The sequence below is a fragment of the Didymella exigua genome (genome assembly GCF_010094145.1).
Source record: "Didymella exigua CBS 183.55 unplaced genomic scaffold M421scaffold_15, whole genome shotgun sequence".
NCBI classification, from domain to species: Eukaryota; Fungi; Ascomycota; class Dothideomycetes; order Pleosporales; family Didymellaceae; genus Didymella; species Didymella exigua.
In genome coordinates this window covers 474,733-502,721 of record NW_022984789.1, presented here as the reverse complement: position 1 = coordinate 502,721, position 27,989 = coordinate 474,733, and the positions used below count along the sequence as shown (strand labels likewise).

General features: G+C 53.9%; 15 protein-coding genes across 15 annotated transcripts; 7 read left to right on the top strand and 8 right to left on the bottom strand.

Annotated features, from left to right (window-relative positions):
* Positions 1-37: 37 nt before the first annotated feature.
* Positions 38-2,326, bottom strand: M421DRAFT_5683 (Spc98 family protein; the record flags this gene model as incomplete). Its single annotated transcript, XM_033595445.1, has 1 exon — positions 38-2,326. The coding sequence occupies one exon, from the start codon at positions 2,324-2,326 to the stop codon at positions 38-40; it is 2,289 nt and encodes a 762-aa protein (XP_033448279.1).
* Positions 2,327-2,499: 173 nt separating this feature from the next.
* M421DRAFT_166615 (biotin synthase) lies at positions 2,500-4,150 on the top strand. The gene is made up of 3 exons (XM_033587729.1): positions 2,500-2,946; positions 2,995-3,882; positions 3,931-4,150. Exons 1-3 carry the CDS (start codon positions 2,692-2,694, stop codon positions 3,949-3,951), a joined length of 1,164 nt encoding a protein of 387 aa, XP_033448278.1. The 5' UTR covers positions 2,500-2,691; the 3' UTR covers positions 3,952-4,150.
* Positions 4,002-5,323, bottom strand: M421DRAFT_64014 (PLP-dependent transferase; the record flags this gene model as incomplete). Its single annotated transcript, XM_033596108.1, has 2 exons — positions 4,002-4,516; positions 4,570-5,323. The coding sequence occupies 2 exons, from the start codon at positions 5,321-5,323 to the stop codon at positions 4,002-4,004; spliced, it is 1,269 nt and encodes a 422-aa protein (XP_033448277.1).
* Positions 5,324-5,352: 29 nt separating this feature from the next.
* Positions 5,353-8,486, top strand: M421DRAFT_421222 (PLP-dependent transferase). The gene is made up of 5 exons (XM_033592757.1): positions 5,353-5,945; positions 5,996-6,107; positions 6,155-6,878; positions 6,929-8,203; positions 8,255-8,486. Exons 1-5 carry the CDS (start codon positions 5,749-5,751, stop codon positions 8,434-8,436), a joined length of 2,490 nt encoding a protein of 829 aa, XP_033448276.1. The 5' UTR covers positions 5,353-5,748; the 3' UTR covers positions 8,437-8,486.
* A 93-nt stretch (positions 8,487-8,579) lies between these two features.
* Positions 8,580-9,488, top strand: M421DRAFT_92844 (uncharacterized protein; the record flags this gene model as incomplete). The annotated part of the gene is made up of 1 exon (XM_033598065.1): positions 8,580-9,488. The coding sequence occupies one exon, from the start codon at positions 8,580-8,582 to the stop codon at positions 9,486-9,488; it is 909 nt and encodes a 302-aa protein (XP_033448275.1).
* On the bottom strand, positions 9,454-10,476 carry M421DRAFT_421221 (uncharacterized protein). Its single transcript, XM_033592756.1, has 2 exons — positions 9,827-10,476; positions 9,454-9,770 (listed from the first exon to the last, which is right to left on the bottom strand). Exons 1-2 carry the CDS (start codon positions 10,235-10,237, stop codon positions 9,582-9,584), a joined length of 600 nt encoding a protein of 199 aa, XP_033448274.1. The 5' UTR covers positions 10,238-10,476; the 3' UTR covers positions 9,454-9,581.
* Positions 10,477-11,078: 602 nt separating this feature from the next.
* On the bottom strand, positions 11,079-15,201 carry M421DRAFT_101389 (uncharacterized protein; the record flags this gene model as incomplete). Its single annotated transcript, XM_033586638.1, has 2 exons — positions 11,079-14,723; positions 14,812-15,201. The coding sequence occupies 2 exons, from the start codon at positions 15,199-15,201 to the stop codon at positions 11,079-11,081; spliced, it is 4,035 nt and encodes a 1,344-aa protein (XP_033448273.1).
* Positions 15,202-16,072: 871 nt separating this feature from the next.
* On the bottom strand, positions 16,073-16,838 carry M421DRAFT_421219 (uncharacterized protein). Its single transcript, XM_033592754.1, has 5 exons — positions 16,783-16,838; positions 16,713-16,727; positions 16,374-16,524; positions 16,210-16,275; positions 16,073-16,160 (listed from the first exon to the last, which is right to left on the bottom strand). The coding sequence occupies exons 1-5, from the start codon at positions 16,828-16,830 to the stop codon at positions 16,132-16,134; spliced, it is 309 nt and encodes a 102-aa protein (XP_033448272.1). The 5' UTR covers positions 16,831-16,838; the 3' UTR covers positions 16,073-16,131.
* A 98-nt stretch (positions 16,839-16,936) lies between these two features.
* On the top strand, positions 16,937-18,138 carry M421DRAFT_421217 (uncharacterized protein). The gene is made up of 4 exons (XM_033592753.1): positions 16,937-17,346; positions 17,399-17,509; positions 17,565-18,050; positions 18,097-18,138. The coding sequence occupies exons 1-3, from the start codon at positions 17,093-17,095 to the stop codon at positions 17,872-17,874; spliced, it is 675 nt and encodes a 224-aa protein (XP_033448271.1). The 5' UTR covers positions 16,937-17,092; the 3' UTR covers positions 17,875-18,050; positions 18,097-18,138.
* Positions 17,906-18,658, bottom strand: M421DRAFT_166427 (uncharacterized protein). The gene has a single exon (XM_033587728.1). It carries the CDS (start codon positions 18,541-18,543, stop codon positions 18,067-18,069), a length of 477 nt encoding a protein of 158 aa, XP_033448270.1. The 5' UTR covers positions 18,544-18,658; the 3' UTR covers positions 17,906-18,066.
* A 1,159-nt stretch (positions 18,659-19,817) lies between these two features.
* Positions 19,818-20,249, top strand: M421DRAFT_421216 (uncharacterized protein; the record flags this gene model as incomplete). Its single annotated transcript, XM_033592752.1, has 1 exon — positions 19,818-20,249. A coding segment is annotated over exon 1 (192 nt), but the record flags the coding sequence as incomplete, so codon positions are not given.
* A 300-nt stretch (positions 20,250-20,549) lies between these two features.
* M421DRAFT_421214 (uncharacterized protein) lies at positions 20,550-21,595 on the top strand. Its single transcript, XM_033592751.1, has 2 exons — positions 20,550-20,933; positions 21,020-21,595. Exons 1-2 carry the CDS (start codon positions 20,718-20,720, stop codon positions 21,392-21,394), a joined length of 591 nt encoding a protein of 196 aa, XP_033448268.1. The 5' UTR covers positions 20,550-20,717; the 3' UTR covers positions 21,395-21,595.
* A 104-nt stretch (positions 21,596-21,699) lies between these two features.
* Positions 21,700-22,507, bottom strand: M421DRAFT_64345 (carbohydrate esterase family 3 protein; the record flags this gene model as incomplete). The annotated part of the gene is made up of 2 exons (XM_033596144.1): positions 21,700-22,347; positions 22,403-22,507. 2 exons carry the CDS (start codon positions 22,505-22,507, stop codon positions 21,700-21,702), a joined length of 753 nt encoding a protein of 250 aa, XP_033448267.1.
* Positions 22,508-24,278: 1,771 nt separating this feature from the next.
* Positions 24,279-24,929, top strand: M421DRAFT_166357 (uncharacterized protein). The gene has a single exon (XM_033587726.1). It carries the CDS (start codon positions 24,416-24,418, stop codon positions 24,875-24,877), a length of 462 nt encoding a protein of 153 aa, XP_033448266.1. The 5' UTR covers positions 24,279-24,415; the 3' UTR covers positions 24,878-24,929.
* A 392-nt stretch (positions 24,930-25,321) lies between these two features.
* On the bottom strand, positions 25,322-27,462 carry M421DRAFT_166393 (uncharacterized protein). Its single transcript, XM_033587727.1, has 4 exons — positions 27,191-27,462; positions 26,470-27,136; positions 25,507-26,410; positions 25,322-25,452 (listed from the first exon to the last, which is right to left on the bottom strand). The coding sequence occupies exons 1-3, from the start codon at positions 27,371-27,373 to the stop codon at positions 25,764-25,766; spliced, it is 1,497 nt and encodes a 498-aa protein (XP_033448265.1). The 5' UTR covers positions 27,374-27,462; the 3' UTR covers positions 25,322-25,452; positions 25,507-25,763.
* Positions 27,463-27,989: the final 527 nt, after the last annotated feature.

Here is a 27,989-nt window from a genome sequence, read left to right as displayed (position 1 = left end):
CTCAAGGTCGACAGGGTATATTCGCAGTTGGATGTAGTTACAGCAGGTCTTCTTGTTCTTCCTCAGCATCTTCACCACCCCAGTCCAACTTCATGAGCAGTCGGTCGATACCACCGACCCGAAGTGGCTCGTATCGGCCTTCGTCGCCATCTAAAGCGTTTTTCGGTCGTGGTCCGCTGGCACCGATCCTTTCGCTATCGATCTCTCTGAGACGCTCCACCAGCCCTTTGAGGTCGCTGTCAAGCCTTCTTCTTGCGCGATCCATTTCCAGACTCATATCTGCTTCCTCCTTTCTGTAGTTCTGTGAGAAGTCCTCGACACCTTCGTCTTCCTCGAGATCTAGGCTTTCCTGGACTGACTGAAGACGCGTGATGTGGCCGACGAGATCATCCACATGTGTGCAGAACGTACGGAGCAGCTTTGTGAAAGTACCGTCTGTGATGAGCAAGGAGTAGGCGATAGAAGCTAGAAAGTGTCGATGAGCGAATGCGAGCGCCTCTGGATCGTGCTGCTGTTGCGTTTCATTCTCTGTCCCAATGTCGTCAGCTCCCCGTGTTGGCGGTCGGTCTGGTGTCGTAGGGCGGGTTTCACTAGTTTGATGCTTCCTAGGTCCTCGCACCCAGTCCAAGAATAATTTGAATGATTCCTGCACGACCTCGCCTTGGAAGTAAGCCTCGCTTTCGGCCAGGAAGAATATGGCAGCCCGGCAGGTCGCCCAGATGTTGCGCATATTTCGAGCCCGTTGGTTTGTACGCTGACGCCGCCGCTTCAATATGGCCTTGCCGTGGGATGAGTTGCTGTGCTTGTACCCAGGTGGACACGGGTGATCTCGTCGGATTGTGCTATGCCTCCATAGCTGCGCCAGATGAAGATGAGCTCTTCTGACAGCGAGAAGGTAATCATTAATGGATGAGTAGACGTCCACATCGGCTTTGGTGATGAATAGATCAAGGGGCGACAGGATGTCCATGCTGAGAGAGACAGGTACCGATAGCAGCAGCTCGTCGAATGACATGCTTGGTATCTGAGGCAACGCCGACTCAGCGTCCTTGGCGCGGCCAGGTGTACCAGGACGATGGCCCGATGCACTGTGCACATCCAAATGCAAGATGTCTGACGCGGCATCGAGGATGTCATCTATATGGTCATCTTCTCCACCCAGTGTTGACAAGACCGAGAGTGAGCGTGCTAAGGTCTGGTTGATCTCGGCTTCCTTCAAGAGCAGACCCTTAATAGACTGTCCGGCCTTTGTCGACTGTGAGCCACGATGTCGTGAGGACAATTTATCGTCAGCTTCCGCAATTAGAACCATCGCAAATTCACCTCGGCCAAGTAAGAAGAACTGGTACAGTACGTTGAGAGTCTCAACGATCTTCTCACGAGGCAGCAGATGCTGAAGTAGGTTGCGAGAGAGTGACGTCCGGATATTGGCGACAACCTCTGATAGTTTTGCGGAAGAGATGGGCGCAGTCACTTGCGAGAGATGTTGCACATGCACTGGCAGTAGCTCGAGTTCGGATATTTGCGTTGTTGCGGCCTTCGTCTTCGACGTGGACGGCAGAGACCGTACCTGGTTGAGTGACTTGCCCACGAACATAATTGACAGTGCCGTCTGCCGTGAGACAAACTTGGGTAAAAGCCTGTTACGGGCTGTGAAGGACAGCTCTTTGGAGTCCTCGTCTTCTTGCGCTATGAAGAAGTCTGATGCACCGAAAGACGGCAGGCGGCCGTACAGGAGCCATGTCGACAGCTGCCGCAACCACGCTGTCTCTGCGACCTTGCCTAAGTACTGGGCTGCTTCTTCGATGTCCGGATACCCTGTCTGGGCTTCGGTTCGCAGCTTATCGATGAGCTCCGAGCCCGAAGATGTCTTTTGGCTGATCTTCTCACTCTCCAATGGCACATCTGACGGTTGCATAAAATTACTGATGTCCCATAGCCACTCCATCAGTCTGACCCACCCAGAGAACTCGCCAACAATGCTGGCCAGCGGCACAATGTTATAAGCGCCAACGGTCGAGGCGTCTTGCTTCAAAATCTGGCTCTCAACTTCCAGAATCTTTCGTTGGAAATCATCCAGATGATACGCAGTCACAGCGGTGGCAACTGCCCGACAGACGGTAGATGGATGAATGCTGGCAACTCTTGCAACATGATCGCGCGTCTTCCGGTGCAGTCGGGACAGATGACCAATTGAGGTCAACAGTTCCGCTTCTGGTGGTGACAACAAGCGATTCGTAGTCGAAGTCACGTGCGTGGAACCTTGCTGGGCATCGAAGAGCGCGGATGGGTGTCCGGAGAGCGAGAGGAGGATTTCGTGGAGCATGGCAGCGGCGACAATGGCGGGGCTGCCGTTGTCGGAGCCTGCTTGCTGCGGCCCCGCACGGTGAGACGCTGGATAAAGACGATGAGCAAACTCAAAAGCTCGAAGCGACACATGGAAGGTCGCTGCGCTGCGCACGTTGCTTGCGTGAGTTGTTGGTTGGATACGGCTAGTGTTGCGGACGCGCAGACGCGGTATGTACTAGAATGCCCCACGCCCGCGGCCTCAGAAGCAGCCACCAATCAGACGCGCGCTGAACACGGTCCGAGGATCTTACCCATCACCCACCAGCATCCCGTCCCGTTGACCGAGGGGCATTTGTTGATTGTCCCGTAAGCACCTTTCACAAACATATTGGGAGCTTCAGGATGGCACAGAGAATACTTGTGAGGCCAATTGACCTTATTCTGAGCACTGCTCTTAGACAGCAATTTGTTCGTCCCTTCAGCACAGTCTTGGACACTCCAATCGATCCTCAAACCCAACAAGCTACCCCACCAGCTGCCCGGAAATCGTCGGTCTTCAAGGATGCTGTCAATGCTACCGGAACTAGAAACAACTGGACAAGAGAAGAAATCGCAGAAATCTATCACACTCCAATGATCAAGCTGACATACGCGGCGGTATGTTTGAACTACAGTCAACCAGTGCATCATTCTGATCCATGATAGGCTTCAGTGCACCAGCGCTTCCATGACCCAGCTGCTATTCAGATGTGCACTCTGATGAACATCAAGACCGGCGGCTGCAGTGAAGACTGCTCATACTGTGCTCAATCCAGCAGATATGACACAGGTCTAAAGGCTACTAAGCTTTCGTCGGTCGACTCTGTCCTCGAGGCTGCACGCATTGCCAAAGAGAACGGTAGCTCCAGATTCTGTATGGGTGCAGCATGGCGTGACATGAGAGGTCGTAAGACCAACTTGAAGAATATAAAGGCCATGATCACTGGTGTCAGAGAGATGGGCATGGAGGCTTGCGTGACTCTTGGTATGGTCGACGCTGAGCAGGCAAAGGAGCTCAAGGATGCCGGCCTCACTGCGTACAATCACAACGTAGACACCAGTCGAGAGCACTACCCCAGCGTCATCACAACACGAACATACGACGAGCGCCTCAAGACCATCCAGAACGTCCAGGAAGCCGGTATCCACGTCTGCACTGGAGGTATTCTTGGACTCGGCGAGAAGGCCAAAGACCACGTTGGCCTCATCCATACCGTCTCAACGCTCCCGGCCCACCCTGAATCTTTCCCTGTCAATGCTTTGGTTCCCATCAAGGGCACACCGCTTGGAGAGACAGAATCTGTCAAGTTCGACGCAATCCTCCGTACCATTGCGACTGCTCGACTGGTCATGCCGACGACTATCATTCGTCTTGCAGCTGGCCGTCATACCATGCGCGAGGAGAAGCAGATCATGTGCTTCCAGGTTGGTGCAAACGCTGTCTTCACTGGCGAGAAGATGCTCACTACTGCTTGCAATGGCTGGGAAGAGGACAAAGCTATGTTCGCACGGTGGGGTCTACGCCCAATGGAGATGAAGGAGACTATTGGCGAGGTGCGCAAGGCCGAGAAGCTTGTTGTTGAGACAGCTAAGGAGGCCAAGCAAATGTCGATATCTGCATAATCTCTACGATCTAGCGTTGAAGCCTCAAAGGCTAAAAAGAATACATGTCGTTAAAGCCGAGCTCTTACTTGCTCTGGGCTCCCACCTTCTAACTCGATGTCCTCAGGATGCTTCTCACACCATTCCTGCAACGCGCTGACTAATTTTTCAACCTCTTTAACAGTGTTGCCTGCATGTAAGCAAACCCTCACTCGCTCTGTTCCTTGTGGTACTGTAGGTGATACCACCGCCCTGACCATCATCCCTCTGTTCTGGAGATAGATAGCTAGATCTCTCGGCCATCTCAATTGTACCGCGAAGATCGGCGACTGTGGACAAGCACTCGGTATGCTCAGCAAACTTCTTGCAGCCGCAGAAGTAATATGTAATTGTCGCATGGCCTTAAATAGGAACTCTGTCAGGTGGTGGAGATGCGATTGGAGTGACACTGTGCCGCCGGAGCGAAGTAAATCGTACGAAGTTCGTATAAGCGCAAGAGATGGATACGACAAGAACGTCGTGTAGATAAAAGGACGAGCGTAGTTAATAAGATAATGGCGAAGTGTTTGAGAGCCGAGAAGGATAGCTGGCATGTCGTTAGCTTGTGATTGTTGATACACGATGGAGTAAAGAACACACCTCCGTTGCCGGCAAGTGCTTTGCCGAATGTATGCAACCGAGCAAAGATTTCTTTCTCCAGACCAAGCTGGCACACCAGGCCTCGTCCCTCAAATCCCAGCACGCCAGTCGAGTGAGCCTCATCAACAACGATGTGCCCTCTTTCCGCACCTATGATCTCCGTGACGGTATCGACGATCATTCGCAGTGGTGCAACATCGCCGTCCATACTGTAGATTGACTCCACAGCGATGAAGACATTACACATGCTCGGCAGTTCAACCATTTCTTGCAACACCCTTCGAAGATCTGCCACCGAATTATGTACGAAAGGTACGGTCTGTGCAGCTCTCGAAAGCCGCATCCCATCATGCACACTTGCGTGCACTAGTTCGTCGAAGACGATCACATCGCCAGGCTGCGGTACGCATGAGAAGAACCCAGCGTTGGCATCAAACCCGCTGTTCCAAAGCAATCCTGCCTCTGCCCCATGGAACCTGGCAATGTCGCGTTCCAATACTTCAGCGTAAGCCGAATTCCCATCCAATAGTCGAGATCCACCGCTTCCAAGTGGCAAGTCTGAATTCCGCAGTTCCGCAAGATATGCGTCCTTCAAGCGAGCGTTCGTCGATAGTGACAGAAAATCGTTGGAGCTAAAATCGGTTTGCCCGGACTTGGGCAGAGTCAGGTTGCGCATTGTTGAGTTATTGCGCCGCCGGTCAAGCAAATACTGCATGTTTGCATCAAGCGAACCCTTTCCATATCTGCTGTGCATCTCTTTTCTTGTTGCTGCCATCACCGAGGTCGAAAGCTCCAGATGAGTCTAGGTGTTGTTTCCTGCCGAGCTGGGCCGCTAGGTACCAGTAGTTAGCGTAGGTTGCTCCGCAGGGCGGGCAGGATCACTGCTCGACAAACAGGCAATTGTCGGACGGAAGGCGGGGGGAAACCATGACACACTCGTTGACTCAAATGCCTCCCCTCCAGACCTCGAGTAACCGCCACGGTCCAAAATTCGTTGAGCATGTTGTGTATGCAGGTCGATGCAGGAACTGGCCCAGCCCACGCGCTTTGCCCTCTTCGCCATAGATTGACTGGACAAAGTTCCACCTCAAATCCGCCAGTCCCGCAGGCACTCCACCTAACCATCGAACATTGTGGTCCCGCATCAATTGCACTGGGGTTGGTGTTCCTGTCGCGAGAATGTCGAAGGTGCCTGCGGGGTTGTGGAAAAAGTTCATTGCGGTGCAGGTATATGGTGCCAACACTGATGTTGGAAAGACAGTGTTCTCTTCACTCCTCGGCAAGCGTTTCAAATTTGGACAAGTGAACAGTAAAAAATGGCAGGTTCAGTACATCAAGCCTGTCTCGACGGGCCCTCAAAGCGACCGCGATGATGCGTCAGTTTGCCCTTCTCCAGCAAGTCACTAGCATTACTAATAAGAGCCAGCTACGTACGGAGGCACTCGGGTTGTTCAGCTGTACATACACTATTTCAGTTTCAGAATCCTGTCAGTCCTCACATCGCAGCTCGAGAAATAGCGCAACACGCAAGAGATATCGTAAGAAATTACTGGATTATTCGTTGAGACTTTGCTGATCATGGCAGCCAAACGATGATTATGTCAATGCTCGTCTTAGTCAGAAGCTCTGCGAAAATGCATTTGCACTCCAGTTAGAGTCAGGTGATTATGGCTTGGGCATTGTGGAGACTGCTGGAGGAGTACTCAGCCCAGGGCCCTCAGGAACGCCACAGGCTGATATCTACCGATCGCTACGACTTCCAGTAGTGCTTGTTGGCGACCACAAACTGGGCGGTATAGCTGCTACAATCTCAGCTGCCGAGTCGCTCAAGATGAGAGGCTACGATATCGATGCCGTTGTCTGCTTTGATGATAAGGGCAAGTATCAGAATGCGGAGTATCTGAAGACTTACTTAAAGGACAACATGGAACTCCCCGTTTATACCATACCGTGGATCCCCCACCTTGTCGGCACATCCACTCAGTTGGAGCAAGAGTTGATGATGGAATACTACAACGAGACTTCCCGACATTCTGAGGTAGAGGGGGTGGCACAACGCATTGTAGATCGACATGCTGCGCGAATTGAGAACATGGACAGTATGGCTTCACGGACGCAACAGAAGATCTGGCATCCGTTCACACAGCACAAACATGTCGAGAAGGCAGAGGATGTGCTTGTATTCGATTCGGCTCATGGTGACTTCTTCCAAGTCAAACGCACTGCAAGATCAGATCCCAAGAGTACTGAGGACACTTCACCGATACTGTATCCTGCATTTGACGGATCTGCGAGTTGGTGGACTCAAGGTAGTCGAACGCTCATATCCTTCTCGAGTACACTCTGACTGTAATTGCAGGGCTGGGACATGGTAATCCTCGTTTGGCCGTTGAAGCGGCGTACGCAGCTGGCCGTTACGGACATATTATGTTTGCAGGAGCGACCCACGAACCAGCGCTAAAGCTTGCCGAGCATGTCCTCAGAGGACTGCAGAATCCTCGCCTAACTAAGGTGTTCTACACCGATGACGGGAGCACAGCGACCGAAGTTGGCATCAAGATGGGCGTCCGTGCTGCTTGTAAACATTACGACTGGGACGGCTCGAAAGAGGCTATCGGAGTGCTTGGACTAAAAGGCAGCTACCATGGCGACACGATTGGCGCCATGGACGCATCTGAGCCGTGTGTCTTTAACGAGAAGGTGGACTGGTACCGAGGACGCGGCTACTGGTTCGACTATCCAACATTCAAATTGAAGGAGGACCGATGGGTCGTTGAGCCACCTGAGGGTATGGACAAGGAGTTTGGACCCACACGTTTTTTTGCTGAGCAGGACGATATCTTTGATTTCAAAGCCAGAGGTAGATCTCATCACTACGAAGCCTACATCGAGAAGACGTTGAATAAGCTTGTCAAGGAACAAGGCAGGAAATTCGGCGTACTGGTCATGGAGCCAGTCATTCTTGGGGCTGGTGGCATGATCTTCGTCGATCCCCTCTTCCAGCAGAGCCTTGCACGCGTTGTGCGTCGTTACAACTTCGCGACATCTGAGGTCGCGCCTGCGCCGATCGAGGGCGAGTATGCATGGTCTGGCTTGCCAGTCATGTTTGACGAAGTCTTCACAGGCTTGTACCGTCTTGGGCAATTCTCGTCTGCATTCTTCCTGGAAGTACACCCGGATATCTCTGTTCACGCTAAACTTCTCACGGGAGGTCTGCTGCCCCTATCGATCACAGCTGCCAGTGACTCGATCTTCCAAGCTTTCTGGGGCGACGAGAAGTCCGAGGCTTTACTCCACGGACACAGTTACACTGCCCATCCTATTGGCTCTCACGTTGCTAATGTGAGCTTGAAAACTATGGATGGGTACTATAACGGAAGTAAGTGGCAATCTTTCAAGTCGGATTGGAAAGTCAACAAAGAAGCATCTCCACCGGGGATGAAAGAGACCGACGGGGTACATACGCCATGCAAGGTAATACCGTCGATGCGCGACTCCGATACTGCTCGCATCAAATTCTGGAGCTTCTGGTCGAAAGAGTTTGTGTTCAATCTCTCGCGTCACGAACGCGTTGACCATGTCAACGCTCTCGGATCTGTTCTGGCTGTATCACTGAAGGACCAGTCTGGAGCTGGTAAGTTGGCACAATCTATGATGATCATCTAAAAATGTGCTAACTCGAAAGGCTACACATCTTCTGCAGCCGTGGGACTTCGCGACGCACTTCTTTTTGAGCATAGCAAGATCCAGATCCACTCGCGCATTCTCGGCAACGTCATCTATCTCATGGCGAGTTTGACTTCAACCGGGTCTGATCTACACACGGTCGAAGAGGCGTTCTTGCAGAGATTGGATGCCATGGATTAGTACACTCCAGATTAACAATATTAATGTATGCGGTGTACGCCGTACAGTCAATCTTGTGCAAGTGATCTGATTCTGATGAGGCAGTGCTCGTACGCGACGTACCTGACTAGGCAGTTGCTGGAAGGTGTTCTGTTACACCCGTCATGTACGCTACAGCACTGTGCCACCTTGGTGATAGCTTCACCGTGACTATGCGATCAAGTCCATGTGAAGCACACTTTCCTTTCACCCAAACTTTCCAACAACACAATCAAATCTGTTCAACACGAACAGCATCACATTCAAGATCTATCATGAATGCTCTCGACTTTCTCTTCGACTTTGCAGACCTCATGAGCACGTCTTCCGCTATGAAACTTCCACCAGGCACCAACAAATACGCACAAGACACCCAAGCCTCGAAAGCACTGTCGACTACCGCCGTACCTTCACAGTCCTCACAATACCAGGGAGAAGTTCAGCAACCTTCCCAGCAGCTAGGTGCTGGTATTGATTCGATATTGGTGCCTCAAAGTGAGAATGACATGGCCACATTCTCGAGGACACACGTCGAATCTGCAATCCAGCATCCCATCGACTGGGTTCTGTCGCCTCAGTTCATGCAGCAACCGTATATGCAGGAACACAGTCTACTCTTCCCCGAGCATTTGCGCCTTCCGTCGTCCGAAGATCTTTCTTTCGGCTTCGACATTACCTACCTTCATCACCATGATCAAAGCTGTCACTGCACCCACATGCCTCCCCCATCAATGCGCTTTCAGCATGGCTGCATGATTCCGAGTGGATGGAACGTCCAGCAGCCCCATCTGGAGCATCTGGAGCCAGAGCTACACCATCTGCTGCCTTTACCGACAGAAGGGCTTACATATGGGAACAACTGCGAGCATCATGTTCCAGGGCAGCTATTTGCGTGTGAGTACTACCCGCCACACAGCTACTGGGCCGAAGACGGCTGTGTGCCGGTCGCACCTCGCTCAATAGACGTGCAATACGGTGACTCGGGGGTAGAGATGAGCTCGGAGAACGGAGCAGGTTTCATGCAGCACTATTAAGCTCACCAACTGCGTGCCTGAAAGTAGCCACCTATTTGTATAATAGTTTTCCCAATCAGCCACTCAACCAGTACCTGTCTCGGCAGATCCCAACTAGACACCAAGCTTTACATCCGCCTTCCTGACGTCTTCCTCATCCAGCTGTCGAATAGGGAACCCAAATTTCTCCAAATTCGTCTCCCCAATGCTCTCACCACGGACCTTACTCACCAGCCCATCCAGCCAATCCTGATGACCGAGCAGCATCTTATTCGGCTTCTGCTCGCTCCACTCACTGAACACCTGCATCGAGCATTAGCCGCGTTCTTACCCGAAAAAAGAAGACGCGATCAACTCACCGGCCCAATCTGGCTTTCCTGCGTCAGGATGCGCACTCTATCCCCCTTGAGGTCCTGCACCAGCCACGCATGGTAAATCGCCAAGCCCTCAGACGTCCTGCTCTCCCACGCCAACCTGCCCTCCACGCGGTTCCCCCGAGGCGCAACGCTCTCGCGCACCGTGCACGTGAGCGGCGGAAATCCGAATGTCGAGAACTTGAACACGCGGCCCTTTTCGAGATGCGGGCCCTCGTCGGGGACGGTCATGTTGGCGCAGTTCTTGTAGTACGAGGTCCACTGTGAGATGTCGACGAGCTGGGCCCATATCTGCTGGGCGGAGATGGATTTGGCGATGATTTCGTTCGAGACGAAGTTGTCTGTGGTGCCTGGCGAATATTCGCTGGGGAAGACGATGGAGGGCTGCGATGTCATGTTTGCGAAGGGAGTGGTAATGTTGGAGCGTGTGGATTGCATCTGTTGGGTTATTTTGGGTCGGAGAATACAATGGCTTATATCTTATTTGCTCACTGGAGCTTTGATCTGTTGTGCTGCTGGGATGCTCTAAAGGTCGATTACATCATAGGCTAAAGACTCTCCCGGTTGGTTGGTAAGGCGTGAAATATTTGTCATCCTGAGTTGGGGCTTGAACAGCGTCGAATTCTTTCCTTGCGACAAGGCAACTGCAATTGATCACGTAAGGGAGTAAAGGGTGCGGCTTCCACTCTAGTCGATGGGAAGGGACAGCCTGACGTAACAGCAGGATGAGAGGAGGGAACGAAGCACATGGCATCACAAAGTCGGTAAACTCGCAAATGAAGTGTTTGTATCGGTATTATTCGCAGCACAAGTGTCTAATCGCATTCCATCGCATTTCGCATAGAGCTTTCGTCAATCATGACATCCGCGTCCTGCGCCGTGGCCAGAATAGGCGAGTTCATGAGTTGATGAAAGCAGAAAGAAGGGTCGCAGAGAAGCGACATTGGGGTCCACCAAAGCGTTGTGGTCCAAGAGCCGCAGTATGTACTGCTGTGAAGAAGTAAACATGACGCGCCGTCTGGAGAGCAATGAATTCCAAAACAACCGGGTACACGCCGTAATTTCATGATGTAACAGACCTGCGCAGTTGGGCAGGCTGTGTATCGAAAGCTCGATAGCGACTGGTGTTTCTGCTGCAACATTTCTAATTCAACAAATCGGTGTTGAGACATACGAGGCGCGTAATTACCCGAAGGCGGTGCTTGAGACTCGATAGTCGATAGGTGCTGATTCAGCCCTAGTGGACCGGAGCCGCTGCAGCACGCTGAGCCCAGGAATCGCGTTTGGGAGGGACAGCAGGGCGAGGTTGAGCGGGCCAGACGCTGGGCAAGTTGACTCTAGGCGAGCTGTTGGTGCGCTCACCTTGTCCTTGCCGAGATGACTTGCGAGGGCGATCCTTTGCGCCACCGTTCTGAGGGCCAGTAGTTGTGATGTTGCGCTTTGGCTTGTTGGAGGTTCCGTTACCCTTGAACCGACGTGGCTTTGGCATCGTCTTGGTGATGGGAGACCTCATGTGGGCCAGGCGAACGATGACCTCAATCTCAGGGCCTGATCCGAAATCGAACGCATCCAGCCTCTTAGTCGTGAACGGGTGTTCCTTTCGAATAAGGCGAGCGTAAACGTCATCAGTCTTGGGGAGATTGATAGGAGGCTCGTTTGCGGTGAGGTGGGGTACCTTGGGCAGTCGCACGGTAGGCAGAGATCCGAACTCCCTATCCTCAAACAGTGCGGCAGTACCATCACGTGTGAAGGTACCGCGACTGCGATCAGAGCTTGGGTTCTTGCCAACCGTAGCAGTGGGTAGTGAGACAGTCGCAGACCCTGCAGGGCCACGGACGTCAAGAGATGCTTTACTAGAGGCTGCGACAGCAAGCGAGCTTGCCTTGACGGGTAATACGACTGGGATGGCAGGAATTGGTCGAGCGTTTGGCGCAGCTTCAGCGGTAGCAGGCTTGTCGAGAAGCTTGTTGAATCGTGCCTGCCACTCAGGGTTCATAGCCAGAGGGCGGGCGCCGGGTCCTTGAAACCCACGTGGAGGCATGCTGACGTGAGGGTCTGTCGCCTCTTGAGCTGGCTTCGGCAGACGAACCACAGGCGAGGGCCTAGGGAGTCTGACTAGTGGATGGCGAACAGCACTGCCAGTAAAGACGGGGTGGCTCTCTGTCTCTGGCGGAGGTGGAGGAGAGTCTGCCTTGCTCGACGCGGGCGGTGCCGGGAGAGTCGTCTCAATCGGACGAGGGAAGAAGCGTGAGGAGCGCGAGCCGGCTGATTGCTGCAAAGGTGTGCCTTGGATGGGGACCTGTTGCGGGGAGCTGTCGAGAGAGGGCTTCATTACATCGTCTCGCAGCTTCAAATCAGAGCCAGCAGGTGGTACTCTAGCGTTAGCAGCGCTGTCCAAGCTAGGATTTCTAACCTTGCTGTGGATCATCGTCTGCGCCTGGCCCCGCTGATCTTTGTATGTCTCTCGAAGCTCAGGGCGGAAGGTCTCGCCGCTCATGCGATCGCGCTCTTGACGTGCTCTCACAATCACACTCTGGTCATCATCTCCAATGTGTTTCTCAAAGTTAGCCCACTTGTTGCCTGTGGGGGGCGCGATTGGGCCTGGAGCTCCTTGACCTGACAATTGCCTTGATTGAGGTTGCATTGGCTGCGCTGAGAGCGGCATCCTGACCGTATGCGAAGTAGCTGACGCAGCAGGATCAACGCCGATGGGTGCAATGGCGGCAGAAGACGCCTGCGTTGGCAAAGACTGCTGGGGACCAGACCGAGGCTGTCCACGATTGAAACCTGAGTCGAAAGTACCGTTTCCAAGATTGCGGTCTCTTGTCTGCGCAGAGCCCCAAACTTGCGATGTCCAGCCCCCTCTAATTTGAGAGGCGGATCCCGATTGCCAGGCAGGTTGCGTCGGCTTTGAACCTTGCGGGATCGAGGCTTCAGCTAGTGGTCGCGAGTGCTCATGTGCCTTCTTTACATGGTCACGGTTCGAATCAAACGGCGACACAGTAGGCTGGTCCAATGAGAGCGGTAGCCTCACTTGGTTTTCCGCAGGTGCGTTTGCATGGCGTTCGACAGGTCGCACTGGGTGTGACACCGGTGAAGGCTTCTTCACAGGGTGGGGCTGGTGGACTTTCATCATGCCGTACTGAGCAACCTCGCCATCGTTTACTGGGACAGGAGGCTTCGGTGGTGATTGCACAGGTGCAAGATCCGCATCTGACTTCTGCGGCGAGCGTCCAACCGCAGGTGATGGTACCTTCTCGCTGGACTTTGCCTTTGGCGCGTCACCAAGTGCTGCAAGACGTTTTGCAATGCGAGCCTTCTTCTCCTCTTCCTCTTTCTTCTCGGTCTCCAATTCCTGCTGCTTCTTTAGACGAGCTCGCTCGATCTTCTCAGCCATCATACGTTTCTGTACCTCTACTGGATCTTCCATCGGAGGAGCTGGAGCTGCGGTAGGGGGCGCTGCGTCTACGTTCGAAGGTGCCGAGTTCTGAAGTGCTGCCGGATGCGCCGAAACTTCGTGGGGTGGCGCAATGTGTGCTCCATTGGTCGAAGGCGAAGCTTTTTGCTCTTCGTCCACAATGGCGCTGGGGAACTCTGGTCCGCGTCGATCGAACGACATCCTCCGTCCGGGTCCTCCACTGACATTCGAAGAGGTTCGTCGCCTACCCCAAGAGGGCATATCCGCACTGGATCGAGAAGTCTGGAAAGCAGAAGACGGCTCCGCGGGGCCATCATGTGACGGTCTCTGCAACAACGATGGATGTTGCTGCTGCTGCCTATAGCCAGAGTCTCGGAAGGAGCCGCGCCGTGTATCTTGAACAGGCTCGTAACGACCGTTCTGCGAGTTGAAAAGCTCACGTCCGCCTCGCTCTTCGCGCCAAGTACGGTTGAAGTCGTCTGGCGCAATTTCCCTGCCGTGGTGTGGGGGCATAGACTCATAAGCGCGGTAGTCCTGTGTAGGGAAACGACGATCGGTGGGCTGCTGCTGTACCGGCGGGTTGATCTGCAGCGGAGACACCTTTTCAACGGGAGGCAAAGTGGCCCAAGGCGACTTGGCAGGTGTGCCGTTGGATGGCTTGGCCACAAGCGTGGGTTTCTCAGGTTGGCCTTTCAGCACCAAGCTCGACTTACCAGCGCCAGCCTGGACGTGTCCTCCGGGCTTCAGGATCGTCTTCGGCCCGCCTGTTACGCTTGCCTTTGGCGGCGCGCTCGTGGCTGCAGGCGCTGCAGGCTTTGGTGCTTCGATCGTAGGTTCAGGCTTCGCAAGAATGGTTGGTCTCGGCGGTTCCTCAACCGGTGGTGGTTGGTTCTCCACCACTGGTACCGACGATTTCGTTCCGTCTGCCCATTCCAGAGTATCTGGTGCCCAGTCGCCATCGTCGTCGTCGATGTCAGCCCACTTTGCCTCTTTCCCGGCTTCGTCCATAGGCAGACGTGTCGCAAGATGAATACCATAGTGCTGCTTAAGCTCCTCGTCCGTGTACTGCTTCGGTGGTGGCGGGGGTACTGGCTGGTTCTTGTTCCATACTTTGCTTGCATCCGGCCCTGATCCAGCACCGTTCATCTTTCCCAAGGTCCGAGGCGCATTCGCGGCACCAGATTTGGCTACGAGTCGCGGTTTTGCAGTCAGCACGGACGACGTGGGCGGCTGCACGGCGGGGGCCGCTTTCAGGCCTGGAGCGGCAGACGGGGTCGAGGCGGCCGATTTGGCGAGAAAACTCTTCGTCACAGAGACCGACTTGAAAGCTGCTGGCTTCTTCATCGAGCTTGTGCGAACATGTCCGGCGTCTTGCTTAGAAGGATCCACGGAGCCCGGGCGGCTGATGTCTGTATCTGAGCCGCTGACTGCTTCGCCGTTGACTTGCAACGACTCTGCGCCAGACTGCTCGCCAGAGTCGCCGTTCTGCTGCGTTTCACTCGACTGCTTCACATCGAAGGCGGCCTAGCACGCTTAGTGAAAACCCACTCACTCGGTCCTCCGCACTTACTGTTGTTGCCGGTCCATCGCTGCTCGCCGAAGCTTGTGCACCTGCAGCCGAGGCGGAGTCCGTCGTTGTCGCATTCGCAGGAGTAGAGGGAGCTTCGAGAGATGTGCTGACCGTAGTCGCTGTGCCCGAGGGCTGCTCGCCGTTGACGGCGAGGGAGTTGGTAGTCGACGCAGTGTCGTCGATGGGCGCGGAGGGTCCCACCGACTGTGCTTCCTTTACCACATGGTTGGTGACCTGCTCTGCCATAACAGTTTCCGGAACTGTCGCAGGCGAAGAGTCGCTGTTAGAGCCGTGTTCTGCATGCGGGACGGGAGTTGAAGCTGAGGACGCCGACGGTGGTGCGTCGTGTCCGGTTCCGCGCTCATCCTCCATGTGACGCGCGGGGAGTGAGAGAAAGCTGAAATGTATTCACCTATTGTCAGATGCTGCAAGTCGCCACGAAGTTCGAGTTGGCGCTTCCGCAGAAACGTGGTCTGCTAGTTGTTTCTGGCTGTCGCGGCGGAAGCGGACGTGTGCGATGCGGTCGCTCGAGCTGCTGGCGGTGGGAGAGGCTCTGTCGCGTGATGTCGCCGAACGGCCCTGTGGCTTCGTCCGGGTATGCGATAGAGGGGGAGAGAAGCCCTTGCGGTGTTTGGGCGGGTCGCGGAGGTGGTGCGATTCAAGGAGCTGGGTGGCTGCCGCGAGTCAATCGTGCAGGTGCGGCAGGCCTTGGCGTTGGCGCAGCTCTCCGTATCGAAGGTGCGCTTTCGGGCACGTCGCGCAGTTTCACTGATGACTCAGGCACTGCCGACGAGAGACGCAGCAGGTGAAAGCAAACAGACGCGGCGAAACTGCAAAAACCGGTATGGCGCAGAGCAGCTGCGAGAAGAGCAGCCTCACTGCACACGAGAGCCGGCAAAGGGCCGAGCGGAACCCACCTGTCACAGCGCTCAGTCCGCATACAGCCATGAGTGTTCAGACTGAACAGATTGGATGGAGAGAAGCTCTGCTACACATCACTGACTCGATCGCATCTGCGATCGATCCAATCAGTCGTGGTCGACTCAGAGTATGCTGTGGTGAAGCAGTCTACATGTTCGTAGCTTGCAGCTGCCACACCAGATACTAGTCGCAGGCCTTTTCTGCGCCTGGTCTAGTCTTATATAACGGTTTGAGGTGTTCAATCTATCGTTCTGCCGGCTTGTTCGGTGAAGTCAGGGTAGGAAAGATTGCAAGCTGCACTGGCTAGATCTTGATTGATCGACTACATCTATATTTACACGTCCCAACCGTAACGCTCAGATCGAATCATTGGGGCTGCGCTTAGTGGTGGACGTTGTTCTTGTGGTGGCCTGTGGCAGTCAGTCAACCGTTCCAGATACTGATATTGCGAGGACATACGCAAGTGGAAGTAGTAGTTCTGTGCGTATCCGAGGGCAATGAGGGCGGCGATGATGTGGACGAGCGCTGTGCATTTGGTCAGCAAGACTGCAGGGATATGTTGGTGGTTGCAGAGCAGCATTTCTGCATCAGAAACACTACTTGATGCCCGGGGTTTGACGTACGCTTGCCGGAAGCATTCTTGCCCATGTACTTCTTCTGGTAGCGACCGAGAAGGCCCTTGGCCTGAACCTCAGGAGCGGCGCCACGGGGGAGCTTCTCGTAGAAATTCACGACCTTCTGCATGCGGACGGCATTAGGAGATGCGCCGATAGCCTTGACATGTGTTAGCCCAGTGCTCTGCGATTGAATGCGCCGTGTGTGCAGGCGGTGCTCGAGTGTCGGCGACGTTGGTACAGGAGCGTGGTGCTGGCGTTGAGGGCCGATTACGGTTCGGTGAGAGTCGCGCGGAGACGGTGGGCGGGCATCGGAGTCGCCGGAGGCTGTGCTGGAGAGGCTCTTACACTGGGAGATGCGATCTGGACGGCCGTGTCAGTACTGCTGGCGGTACGGGCGGTGGGTGCGGAGGCGTACCTTGGGAGGGATCAGGGTGGAGAGGGCGCGGCGCTGGATGAAGCTCATCGTGACGGCTGGGGCTCCATTAGCATCAATTGCACTGTGTCGGCGGGCAGCTTCGCTGCAGGGAGCGTACTTGGGCTGGCAGGACGATGGGGCGAGATGGGGTGGTCGTGGGTGGGTGCGGTCGTCAAGTCCTCACAGCTACGAGTTTCTTGCGGCCGGCATCTTCCGCTTGGCAAGGCGCATTGCGCTTCCAGGAGCTCCAACATCGACATATCGACATCACGCACGACGTCGACAACCCTCACAGCACACCGCCGCAACCATGTCCGCCGTCTCCCGGTCAATTGGCTCCCGCCTGCTCGCGCCCGCCCTGCGACCCTCTGCGACACGCGCTCTTGCCCCCGCATACCGCACATACTCGACCAACGAGGACACTCCCCACCACCACAAGACGACCCCCGAGGATGCGCCCGCTGTCCCCCTCAAGAGCGATTCCACCCAGATCAGGAAGGAGAGCGCCGTCGAGGGCTTGAGGCATGCGCCGGATTACAACGTTGCTGTCGACTACAGGACCTCGTGCGTCGCTCTGGAGCGCAACCAATCAACGGCTGGCTAATGAAGCTTGCAGCAACTTCTCCCCCATCCCCAAGCGCGTCATGGACGGCAGTGAGCCTGGTGAGAGCGTGGCTGCGGCTGTGCTGTCTGGCGCACCCGTCGACCTCCAGGCCCGCCAAGTTCGGTATGGTAGTCGATGTGTAGCTGCAAAGCACCCGTCATACTGACCTGTCTTGCAGCATCTACAAGCCCGCAAAGACCGCCACACAGTCCGGAAACTGGACATCGGAGCACTGGCTTATGGACTGGGACGTCCTCGCCAAGGGCCACCGCTGGGAGAACCCCCTCATGGGATGGGCGTCGTCCGCTGATTTCATGAACGGCCACCGCCTGCAGTTCCAGTCGAAGGAGGATGCCATCAACTTTGCTAACAAGCAGGGCTACGAGTACTTCGTCCAGGAGCCCAACGTTCGCAAGTTCGTCCCCAAGGCGTATGCCAACAACTTCACACACGTTCCTGGAAAGTTGAAGCAGGTCAGGACAAAGTGAAGAGATTCAGGGAAGATGAGATATCACGTGTAAATACTGGTTCAAGTTTGCTTTTCGTTCTGACTGGCCTGAAGATGAGGTTCTGCGTGATGGCATCGTCTCGAAGATGGTGAGCATCTGAAGTGCTAACATCCAAGCCTTTAACAGTAGCAACACGCATTCCGAGAAACCACAAGGTAGGGTCAGTCAACTTTACTGGAAGTATCGAGCTAAGTCTGATAGAGAGACGCTGCAATCTTGAGCTGGTGCACATGCTGAAGTCCCTACGCACCGTTGGCCGATTCCAATCACTAGCGGTATCGTCACGATGCCTGCGAGCGTTCGCAACTTTAGCTCCCCTGCGATCTTCTCCCTTTTAGTGATTGATAGATCGTTTTGTTTGATTTTTTTGTCTATATCTGCTGTGTCAACTGCAGCCATCAGCTCTTCGTCCTTTCCAAACTGCACCGACATCCATGCAGCCATCGTCTGGGGGAAAGATCTGGGTTGACGGGGCTGCCGAGTGTGTCTGTGCTGCCACTCCACTATGGCTGTATGTCCTGCTTGTGATGCTGTTGGCTGTCGCTGTGTTCCCCTCGTTCTGCGCATCAAGGATGTGCAACATCGATAAGCAAGAGTCGCTATTGCGAGAAAGAGAAGGAGCCGATTGTGTTTGATGGATGCCAGCATCGATGTTATCCTCAATGTGTGTCAAGGTTCAAGCTGTTGCTCCTCGGAGGTTGCTAGGGTGGCACCTTCCTGCCTTCACTTTCCTCCCACACGCAGATTTCTCACAACTTGACTTTCGTCCCTCCTTATCTTTCAAATCTGCCACATTCCGTCCTGTCACAAGCATGCACCCCCTGCCTTTCAGGCCTCCTGTCTGCTCCTGTGTGGCTTAAGGTGACAGCACCATCGCAATGTCTCGCTCTCTCCTCACCGTGAGAGGGATTTACAACAACAGAGTAAGTTTTCCTGCAGCTCGAAGCTTGACGGTCACAGCTCCTATATAACAATGGACTTTATTAACTACTGTGATTAGAACAAGATACTCCTAGCTGTACTTCCTCCTCATTCGACCCACACGCTGCAGCCGCTTGACAAAGTGATGTTTAAGCCTCTGTCATCTGCGTACTTAAAGGAGCTCACAACACACCTTCACAGCGGCTAGGGACTATCAGTAATTAAGAAGAGCGACTTCTTTCACCTGTTCTAGAAGGCCTGGGTGAGCACATTTACTCAGGAGTTAATACTCAGCTCCTTTAAGGCAACAGGGCCGATGGCCACTTCGACCACCTATACCACCATCTAGCCAGAACGATGGCCTAGCGTATACTGCCGCGCTGATTGGGGATCCAGAGGCTTTTGAAGCCTTTGTCTAACTCACACAGTACTACACCAAGGTCTGCCCCCGGTAGCTCACCCTGCTGCAACAGCAGCAAACAACCGTACTCTTTCCTTACTCTCCTTCCTACTATTCCTCTCTCCCACTTCTCCGGCACTTAACTGCCTCTAAACACACACAAGGGATCCACCCTAATGTACACACACGGCTCAGTCTCCCCAACTGAACGGGGAGCTGTAGTTCTGAAATGGTAGCAATACCCGCGCAGGCAAGAAATGCTTTCTAAGGTAGTGGCAGCACTGTAATTCCATAGCTTAGCACGTCGTATATGCCCTCCGGGAGGCGAGATGGTGGACTTGATCCCCATTATCTAGACGTAAAATGAATACTAACCAACTAACCAACCCCTGCAGCCCAACGTCATCCTCCAACGCTTTGCTAAGGATACCCCTGAGGCCTCTGACAGCAGCACAAGCTCTTCTTTAGTCTATTCTGGCAAAGACTAGCTTAAAATAGAGACTCTGTTGCGGAAAGTAGTCAGGGATAAGACTAGTAAGGAGCTGAGGAAGATCAGCCGCTCACTCCACCACAACTTAATTCAAAATCAGCTTCTCCACCACAAGGATCATGGCCTTAAAGAGGTGCTTAAGACTTAGAAAAAGCATAAGAACAAGAGCAAAGCTCTTCAGTTTCAGCCTCGCAAGGACTATCACGGTGGGGCTGAGTTCTACTCTCCTAGTAGAGTAGAGAAAGCACGCTCTGATGAGAGGACAAAGCAACAGAACCAGAAGGCAGAAGAACTCAAAAAAGCAGAGATGACGAAGCTTAGACACGCCAACAAGCTATACAATGAGAAGATTGCCCAGGAGAGGCGTGAGCAGCGGGCGAGGGAGAAGGAGGAGCGTGAGCGAGTGAGAGCTGAGAAGGCCGAGGAAGCAGCCGAACGCAAGGCTCAAAGAGAGCATGATGAACAAGCTCACGACGCTCAAAAAGCTGTACAATTGCCCCAAAGAGGCAAGCGCAAGGTGTCACAGTCTGTAGCACCAAGAAAGAAGCAGAATCATGGTGCAGTAGCTGCGCAGCGGCAGAACAGCAACTCTATATAATTAATGTGTATGAGAGAATATCGTCGAATAGGTCCATAGAACAATCCACCAAATTATCTTGCGATAATAGCTATTGTATGTGGCTCTACAGCCTCAAGTTTGTATAGTGCTGCAGGGTGATTATCGGGCGTTGCGCGCACGGACACGGTAGGGACACTACCGGTACGGTAATGGACATCTCCCGTCCAATTCATAGCAAATCCGCAGACCGCACCCCCCCCCCCCCCCCCCCCCCCCCCAAGAGGGGGTTGGTCTGTTCGGACCTGCCACTCTTGTAGTTCCTTGCAATCCTTGCGCTAGCGGTTCGTACCGGTGAGCCAATCTTTTTTTTACAGGCCAGTGCCTGGTGAGAGGACAGGCACAGACAAGGAAGCCGGAGGCGTTCGGGGCCATCCCGTATCTTGGAGGATATCATGCCGATCCCCTACCTTTGCAGACGAATAAAGATACCAAAGAAGCTTATTCAATACAAGCAACAGCAACGTACGGAACATGAATTCCACCGTCGGAATCGATTCAAGACGATCGCAAAATCACCACGAGCCTCACTTGCCAAACCCCTTGCTAGGTACTCTGCTTTCGTTGACGCACTATGGCCCCAGCCCTTACCTGGACCTGGTGTGGACACTGTGAGTGGCAAGTCGTTATGTATTGTGCATCGGCAAATCATTATATATTATGCGTCATGATGACTATCGCTGACTTCTATATGCAGGTCGCTAAAAAGCTAAAGAACAGGGCTGCGGTCATGTCTGAGCCCGCACCAGACCGCAAGAACCCCAATGATGCCTCTCTCATGTACAACGCTTCTGTCTACATGCAAGTGCAAGTAAGCACTATGGCTGCGTCATTCTATACAACATACCAAAATCTTAGTCTCACACCGACAGCACGCTCTGCGTCGATCTTCCCCTCCATATTTTCCTCTTTACACTTCTCAACACACCCAGTGGCCATGGTGCCCTCAAGTTGGTTGCTGACGACGTCTGCTGAGTGCTCTGTGTCGCGCTGGTCTTCGCCTCCGGTGTTGCCGAGTTTGTCGCCTGTGGTTGCGCAGTTACAGAGGCAAACGTGGAGACATCAACCTTGATGCCATGGGTTTGGTAAGAGCTGGGGGCAGCGGTAGTTTGGGCTTGTGCAGTGCTCCTGATGGACGACATGATCAATGTGGGTGTAGCAGCTTGTTCTTGGGCCTGCTGCGCCTGACCCTTAGCCTTCATATCAGAGCCAGAAATCTGTATATCGGTCAATTCACATCCTCTGATAAGACTCCAAGACAGAAGATAAACGGTCTAAGTACAGTAAGATCATCATGCAATTGCATAACACATTAAGTCGTGGATCATAATAGTCGTGTCGTCCGTCCCAGCCATGCCAGCATGTCTTGGTCTCCCCCTATTGCGCCAGCATCGCCAGTCTACGGCCAAAAAATCCTTTAAATTTTCTCGTCGTCATGTTCTTCGCACTCACAGCTTTTATCGCATCACGCGTCGACGCAAAGAACTTGGTCGCCATCTTCTCATTTCCGGAGTCGTTGGGGTGCTCGCCATCCGCGGTATCGGCAACCGCATCGAAGCCAGTGTAGTTGTCTACAAAGGTCACAGGGCTGTCGCGCGTGGTCTTGCTGGGCACGTACTGCTTGATCGCGGTGTTCAAGTTGACGATGCCGTCCTGTGCGGCCTGTGGCCAGCGCTTGGTGTCCAGGGGGGGCAGATTGGAGATGATGATTTGCATTTTGGAGTTCTTAGCACGCATCTGGGCGATTAGGGTGTCGTAGGCCTTGAGGATGTCGCCGGTAGACTTCTTGCCAATCAGGATGTCATTGGTGCCAAGCAGCATGAGGATGACATCGGGCGGGTTCTGGTCCAGCCAGACGGTCAGGTTGCCGTTGGCGGCGAAGTCTGTTGCTTGGGAACCGGGGTGGCCTTCGTGGTCCTGGTCGACGGCAGTCCCAGCGCATGTGCTCTTTTGCGACCCGACGAAGTCGAAGTTTGTGGTTAAGTCGCTGCGGAGCTTGGCTTGGAGGTTGGTGCGCCAACATCTCTGGGTGGGTGTTAGAGAAGCTACTGGTCAAAGGCCTCTGCACGCGTGAACTTACGCTGACTATCGAAGCACCGAATGGCATGACCTTGACTGTCTGTTGAGCGCTCACTTGAGCCACAGCAGTGAGCAGCCCGAAGGCAAGAGCAACAAGCTTGACCATCCTGAATCCTGGGTATGTATGAAGACGACCTGGAGGTCCGTGGAAGGGGTTCGAGTATGTGTATAATTCGAAGTATACAGATACTGGAACGCTTTTGTCGATTCCTCGCGGCGAAGTCCGGATTGAAGTTATCAACTCCGAAGGGGCGATTTAGTTTATAGGGACGTTCACCATGTACGGGAAAGGATGAACAGGCCCGTCTACGATATGGCCGCGAGGGGATGGGAGCTAAGCTGAGAGTGGTGCTAAGAAATGATATTACTCGCCTTCAGCCAACGATAGTCTTAGGGACCGTGCGTTGCAAGGCGTACTGGGGCTATCTTCGTAAAGGCACGAGTGGTGTGGAGATGGAAGTTCGCGTTGCCGGCAGGTGTATATCTGAGGCGGCAACGGTAAGAAAAATTGGTACCTTATGAAGCAGTCGTAGTTGGGTACTTGCTTCTGGATGCTGAGTTCCTCCAAACTAAAAGGAATCGGCGACTTTATAACCTTCAGGACAGTGTGAGAAATCCTAGTCTCAGACAGCGACAGCGGCCTCGCGCACACTCACACAGCGTGCCTCAATGGGGCGGCGCCCGAGCACATCCTAAAAGACCACCATTAGAAACACACGGCTGCCGTGAGCTCGTGCCATATCACCAGCTACGAAAAGTCTGGGACCGCTGGTCCCCGAAAGTGAGGATGCGGCTGTGCCCTTCGATGCGTGCACGCACCCAGATCATGCATCTGTACTAGTGCGACTCTAAATGCGTGCGATCGTAGGGGTCCAGCCCGCGGGAAACACCAACACCAACGTGCTCTATCATTAGAGACAGCGACTACGGTCCGAATGCACATGGTGAATTTCCGGACGAGCTGCAGGCTGTAGCGCAATGTGCAGAGCCCTGCATTGTCCGGCGGGGACTACGTCGAATTCCCACCGATCTGCACACTGCTTGGTGAGGGCACGATGCGGATTGGTGTATTGATTGATGACGGGCGACCGAAATGAGCCAGCCACAAGCTCAGGTCGTAGGCTAAAGACGCCTATTTCTCACAGGCGCCGCGGCCACATCGTGACTTCCTCAGTCGGATACACATGGCGTTCTGGACGAAGCTGCGCGAGCGTCACGATGATGGGGAAATCCTGCCGATCTGACCGCGCAAGGAAAGATCTGAGTCGACGGCTTATGGGCGTGGTTGCGTTGTTTACGAACGGGATGATGTTTCGACGGTGTTGACGTCCGAGGAGGAAGATAGCGGAGCTGCAAAGGAAGGGATGCGGCCTACTTCGCCCAAACGTCTATGCTGACTTCGGAAACATCGTTGTCGCATTAAGCATCATTGTTGATTCACTTCGACAGCGACCGGATGTGACGATTGCATGTCGTTCATAATCGATACAGTGCCGCCGTTGTTCTCTGACCCGTCTTCTTGTGTTCTTGGTTGACGGACGCAGCCTCCGAACAATGCTCATAGAAGCAGGGAGGACCCACAGGGCTGTGTTGCGCGCCGGTGATGCTTTGCAGCGGTGCATAGGTATGTCGTGATGCCCTGCTTGTGCAGTCGAAACGCGGTTGTTCCTCGAGGTACCAGCAAACACCTGGTTGATGATCAGCCACCGTCTCAACCCTAACCAGCTTGTCGGCGAACATCGATTCAACACCCTGTGTCGGTTACAGATCGCATTCAATGCAGAGCCCTGCAAATGTGAACGTTTCGACAACGATAGAAGCACTTCGGTCAACGACCTTTCGACTCGTTTCGAGCTTGTCTCGTGCCCACGTGTTCCCAATGCGACCACTTTAAGTCAACGCCCCGAGCGCAAGCCTGGATCGACAGGTAGCCGGCGTGACGCACAAATTTAGCTGCAGTCGCAATCCTTCGGCACGCCTTTAAGGCCTGCCCTAAGATGTTGTGTTGGTGAAGATGGCCAAGCCCATTAGCTGCATGTGTACAAGTGCAAGGCTCGCCCGCTCAGCCAGCGCAGCCATTGAGAGGAGTGCAGAGTTTGCAGACGGGGCGCCCGCGCTCTGCAAAGGCAGACACGCACGTGTGCGAATGACTTACGCTCGTGTTCAGATGCAGTGGATGTGGGAATTCTGCGGCGCTGAGGCGGAGATACTGTCAGTGGTAATTCGTCTAGGCTTGCACCGCTGCCCAACTTCACAAACCGCGCGGGCGATGCGTGTCCGGGTTTGCGCTTTAGAATATCGGCAGCACCACAAATCGAGTACAAGAGCGATGCGGGCTCGATGTCGTCAGTGCGAGGCCATCAAGAGTGCCAAAGTCGGTACTGTGTATGTATGCACGTCTAGTGCATCGAGTTCAAGCAAGCCTCATCTGCACGGACCTCGGCAGTCAGCCTTGCATCTCGAGTCTGCGCGCTGAGCTTACTCGCAGTCAGCACAGTGTAAGCTTACTCGCAGTCAGCACAGTGTAAACTTACTCGCAGTCAAAACAGTGTAAGCTTACTCGCAGTCAGCACAGTGTAAGGATCCCTGTACATTCTGCTCAGTTGGGGAATCAGCTCGCTGAACCCTTCGACTGTGCCTCGCAGCCACAGCGGTAATCTCTCCGTCAGATTACCATTTGGCTGACTCCACCAAGTGGCCCTGCGCAGGGGGAGAAACTCAACAGCCGGCGACACGAAGATGATCGATCATGTCTTGTTTCACGGTCGCTAAGATGATATAAGCTTTGGGTGGGACAATTAGTGACGTATAGACACAGGGATCCTCAACTAGTCCAGCAGCCTTACGAGACCTCAGCGATGGTGATGCTCGTCAAAAGACTGTTTAGGCCACGAGCTGCCTCTGGACTGTGAGCATCGAGCCGGACTTTGCAAAGATCCACCTCAGCCATTGACGAAGTCGTGACAAGTACTTGCCGTCTATCACAATTTCCTTACTGTTCAAGTCCGAGGATCACCGCCTCCACGGTAGTACGCAGGCGCCTCCAACAAGGTCTGTGTGCTGACTTATAGTTCTGAGGCTTATTAGGCTGATGTCACTCAACATGCCTTTGGATTTGTGCGTTTTTGCATTGATTTTCCATAGATGCCAGTCCATTCCTCATACATTGAGCCAAATATAAGGAATCGAAGCGCCAGAGATGGGGTGTCACATATGATCGAACATACGAAAGATCATCTGCTGTACGTGCCGCTTGATCATACGCGACGAGCGCTATGCCAGAGTCATGCCACGCTCATTACTGTCCACCTTAGGAGTGAGTTTGTCGACTGTCGATAGGTACTGCATCCAAGAACGAGTCTTCAGCGGAAGAATTCGAGACCCTCGAGGCCTCGGATCGGAAAAGAACTGGCGATGTTGTGGTCTCTGCGCGAGTGACAATTTTCAGCGGTCATAGATGCCCGAGGCAGGTGTTCACCGGACGCTAAGATGCGCACATAGTCAGGGACCGGACAGTCGTTGGTGCCGCTGATGTGCACGTCATGAGCGCCGTCACTCCAGGTCAGACCGTATGGTGATGCTTCGAACTGGGGGTTGACATAGAAGGCATTACTGGCTATCGAGTCGTGACCTGAGGTGGTGTAGATTCCCGGCGCGCGACGATAATGCGAAGCTGGTATGATAGAAATGCCACCGAGTGGGTTAGGTCTAGGCGCAAGTTCAGGGTTGACGACGTCGTTCTCTTTGTCTTCATCTTCGTAACGAAATGGCGATGCCGCCTCTGCTTCCGCGCTCAGCTGATCTTCTATTCGCTCCGTGAAGATCTGGAACGGAAGCCCCTTCACAACTGGCCACACACCCTGATCAGCAGAGAAATACGCAACATCTGAGCGCAAGGCTGGGTATTTATCGACCATTTCTTGGTCCTGCTTTGTGACAGGTACCAGAGTGTGCGAATGATGTATTGAGGACCCCGGGAGAGGCTCTGGTACTGGTTCTGACGAGCAGTCTGAAGATAGTCAGTGTTGCCCACAGGTATCGGTTGGAATCTTTGCACGGAGCGTTCACCTTCTGAGTCATCCACTAGCAGTGTTCTACACACCTCCTCAAAATCATCAGACGAAGTTTCCATTGTCGAGGACATGGCTTCGGCAGGCTTAGTCGGCTTAGCCGGTGATGGTGAGCTCTTCGATCCGTCGCATGCCCAGACTCGCTTCAAGTCGCTGTCTTGAGGGTGTATGTTCATGTTGTAGGAGACCTTCGGATTCGTTCTCCTGCGCGACGAACGCCGAGTAGGTTCAGAAGTGAGAGTCCTCACCCGCTTCCTCTTACGGCCCCGCGTAGGCTGCGACTCTTCGCCATCGCTGTCATCATCGCCAGCCATACTTCCAACGTCAGAACCTGACTCCTCCGAACCATCACCGTCTACTCCACTTCCAAGTGGAGGTCGCTCACCATGCAATGAACGGCGTTTGGCTGCTTGTGACGGTCGAATGACATCGTCCATTGGATGGTACCTTTGGTCGTAAATGAGGGTACTCTTAGCCCGGGCACTGCGTCGGATCGGCGGACATGTTGGGGAAGGTGTCTTGAGTTGAGCGTTCTCAATGTCCGTGCTTGCTCGTTGGGCGCTCTCCAATGGTGGCAGTTGGATGTGGTGTCTGCGCGGCAATCTCTTCGCAGCCTCTTTACTCGCGCACTCGGCCGCTGAATCGATTTCTTGCTGCTGAAAACCCTTGGGAAGTCAGAGTCGGCACTGTTGAACTGACATTGGAATGGTTTCACTCACAGGTGTAGCAGACGGTCCTGCATCCGCCACGTCTTGCCTGTCTGCATCATCCAGCTCTAGATCGCCAATCTCACTTCCACTCGGGCTGCCCATGCCTAGCTCTGGGCTAGGCGGAGGAGAGTCGGAGCCATCCTGTACGTTAGTCAGCTGATGCTTGTACTGGAGGTGAAGTGGCTCGCACATCGATTCCACTCTCCGAGCGCTGTGAGATGGAGATGACGACCCTGCCGAGAAAATCCTTTGTGGCTTCGTCAGTATCAGTTGAGGCAGGTGATGTCATGGCCTGTGACTGCAAGAGTGATGGTTGCTCCGGCTGTTGTAGTCTGTGTGGACCCGGGCAGGGGTGTAAGGGTGAATGTGAATGCACGGAAAAATGCAGCGTTTCCGAGAGGGAGAAAGATTGCTAGGCAGCCGCGTAGCAAGGAAGTGCGAGGAAGGAGTACCCGCGATGTGGCCGATTTTGATTGTGGAGGGCAGGAGCGCAACAGGCAGGCACCACGACCGGCATACCACACAAAAGGCACAACAACTTGGAAGCGAGTAAGATGAACGAAGCGAGATTGATATCAAGAAGTAGTGCATTGGGTATCGCTGTAAATGGCGCAGAGTCTGCAGCGTCTGCCGCCGACTGCAAAAAGTGACAGTGATTATAACCTTCAGAAAGTATGCAGCGAGAAGTAAGAGCAGCGGCGAGGCTTTCTACCCCTTGAATGCGGTAATGCAAATGGGGTATCCTGTTCGTGACAAGTGTGATGCAACCTTGTATACTATTATGCCCTGAAGACGCCATGTTCAGATT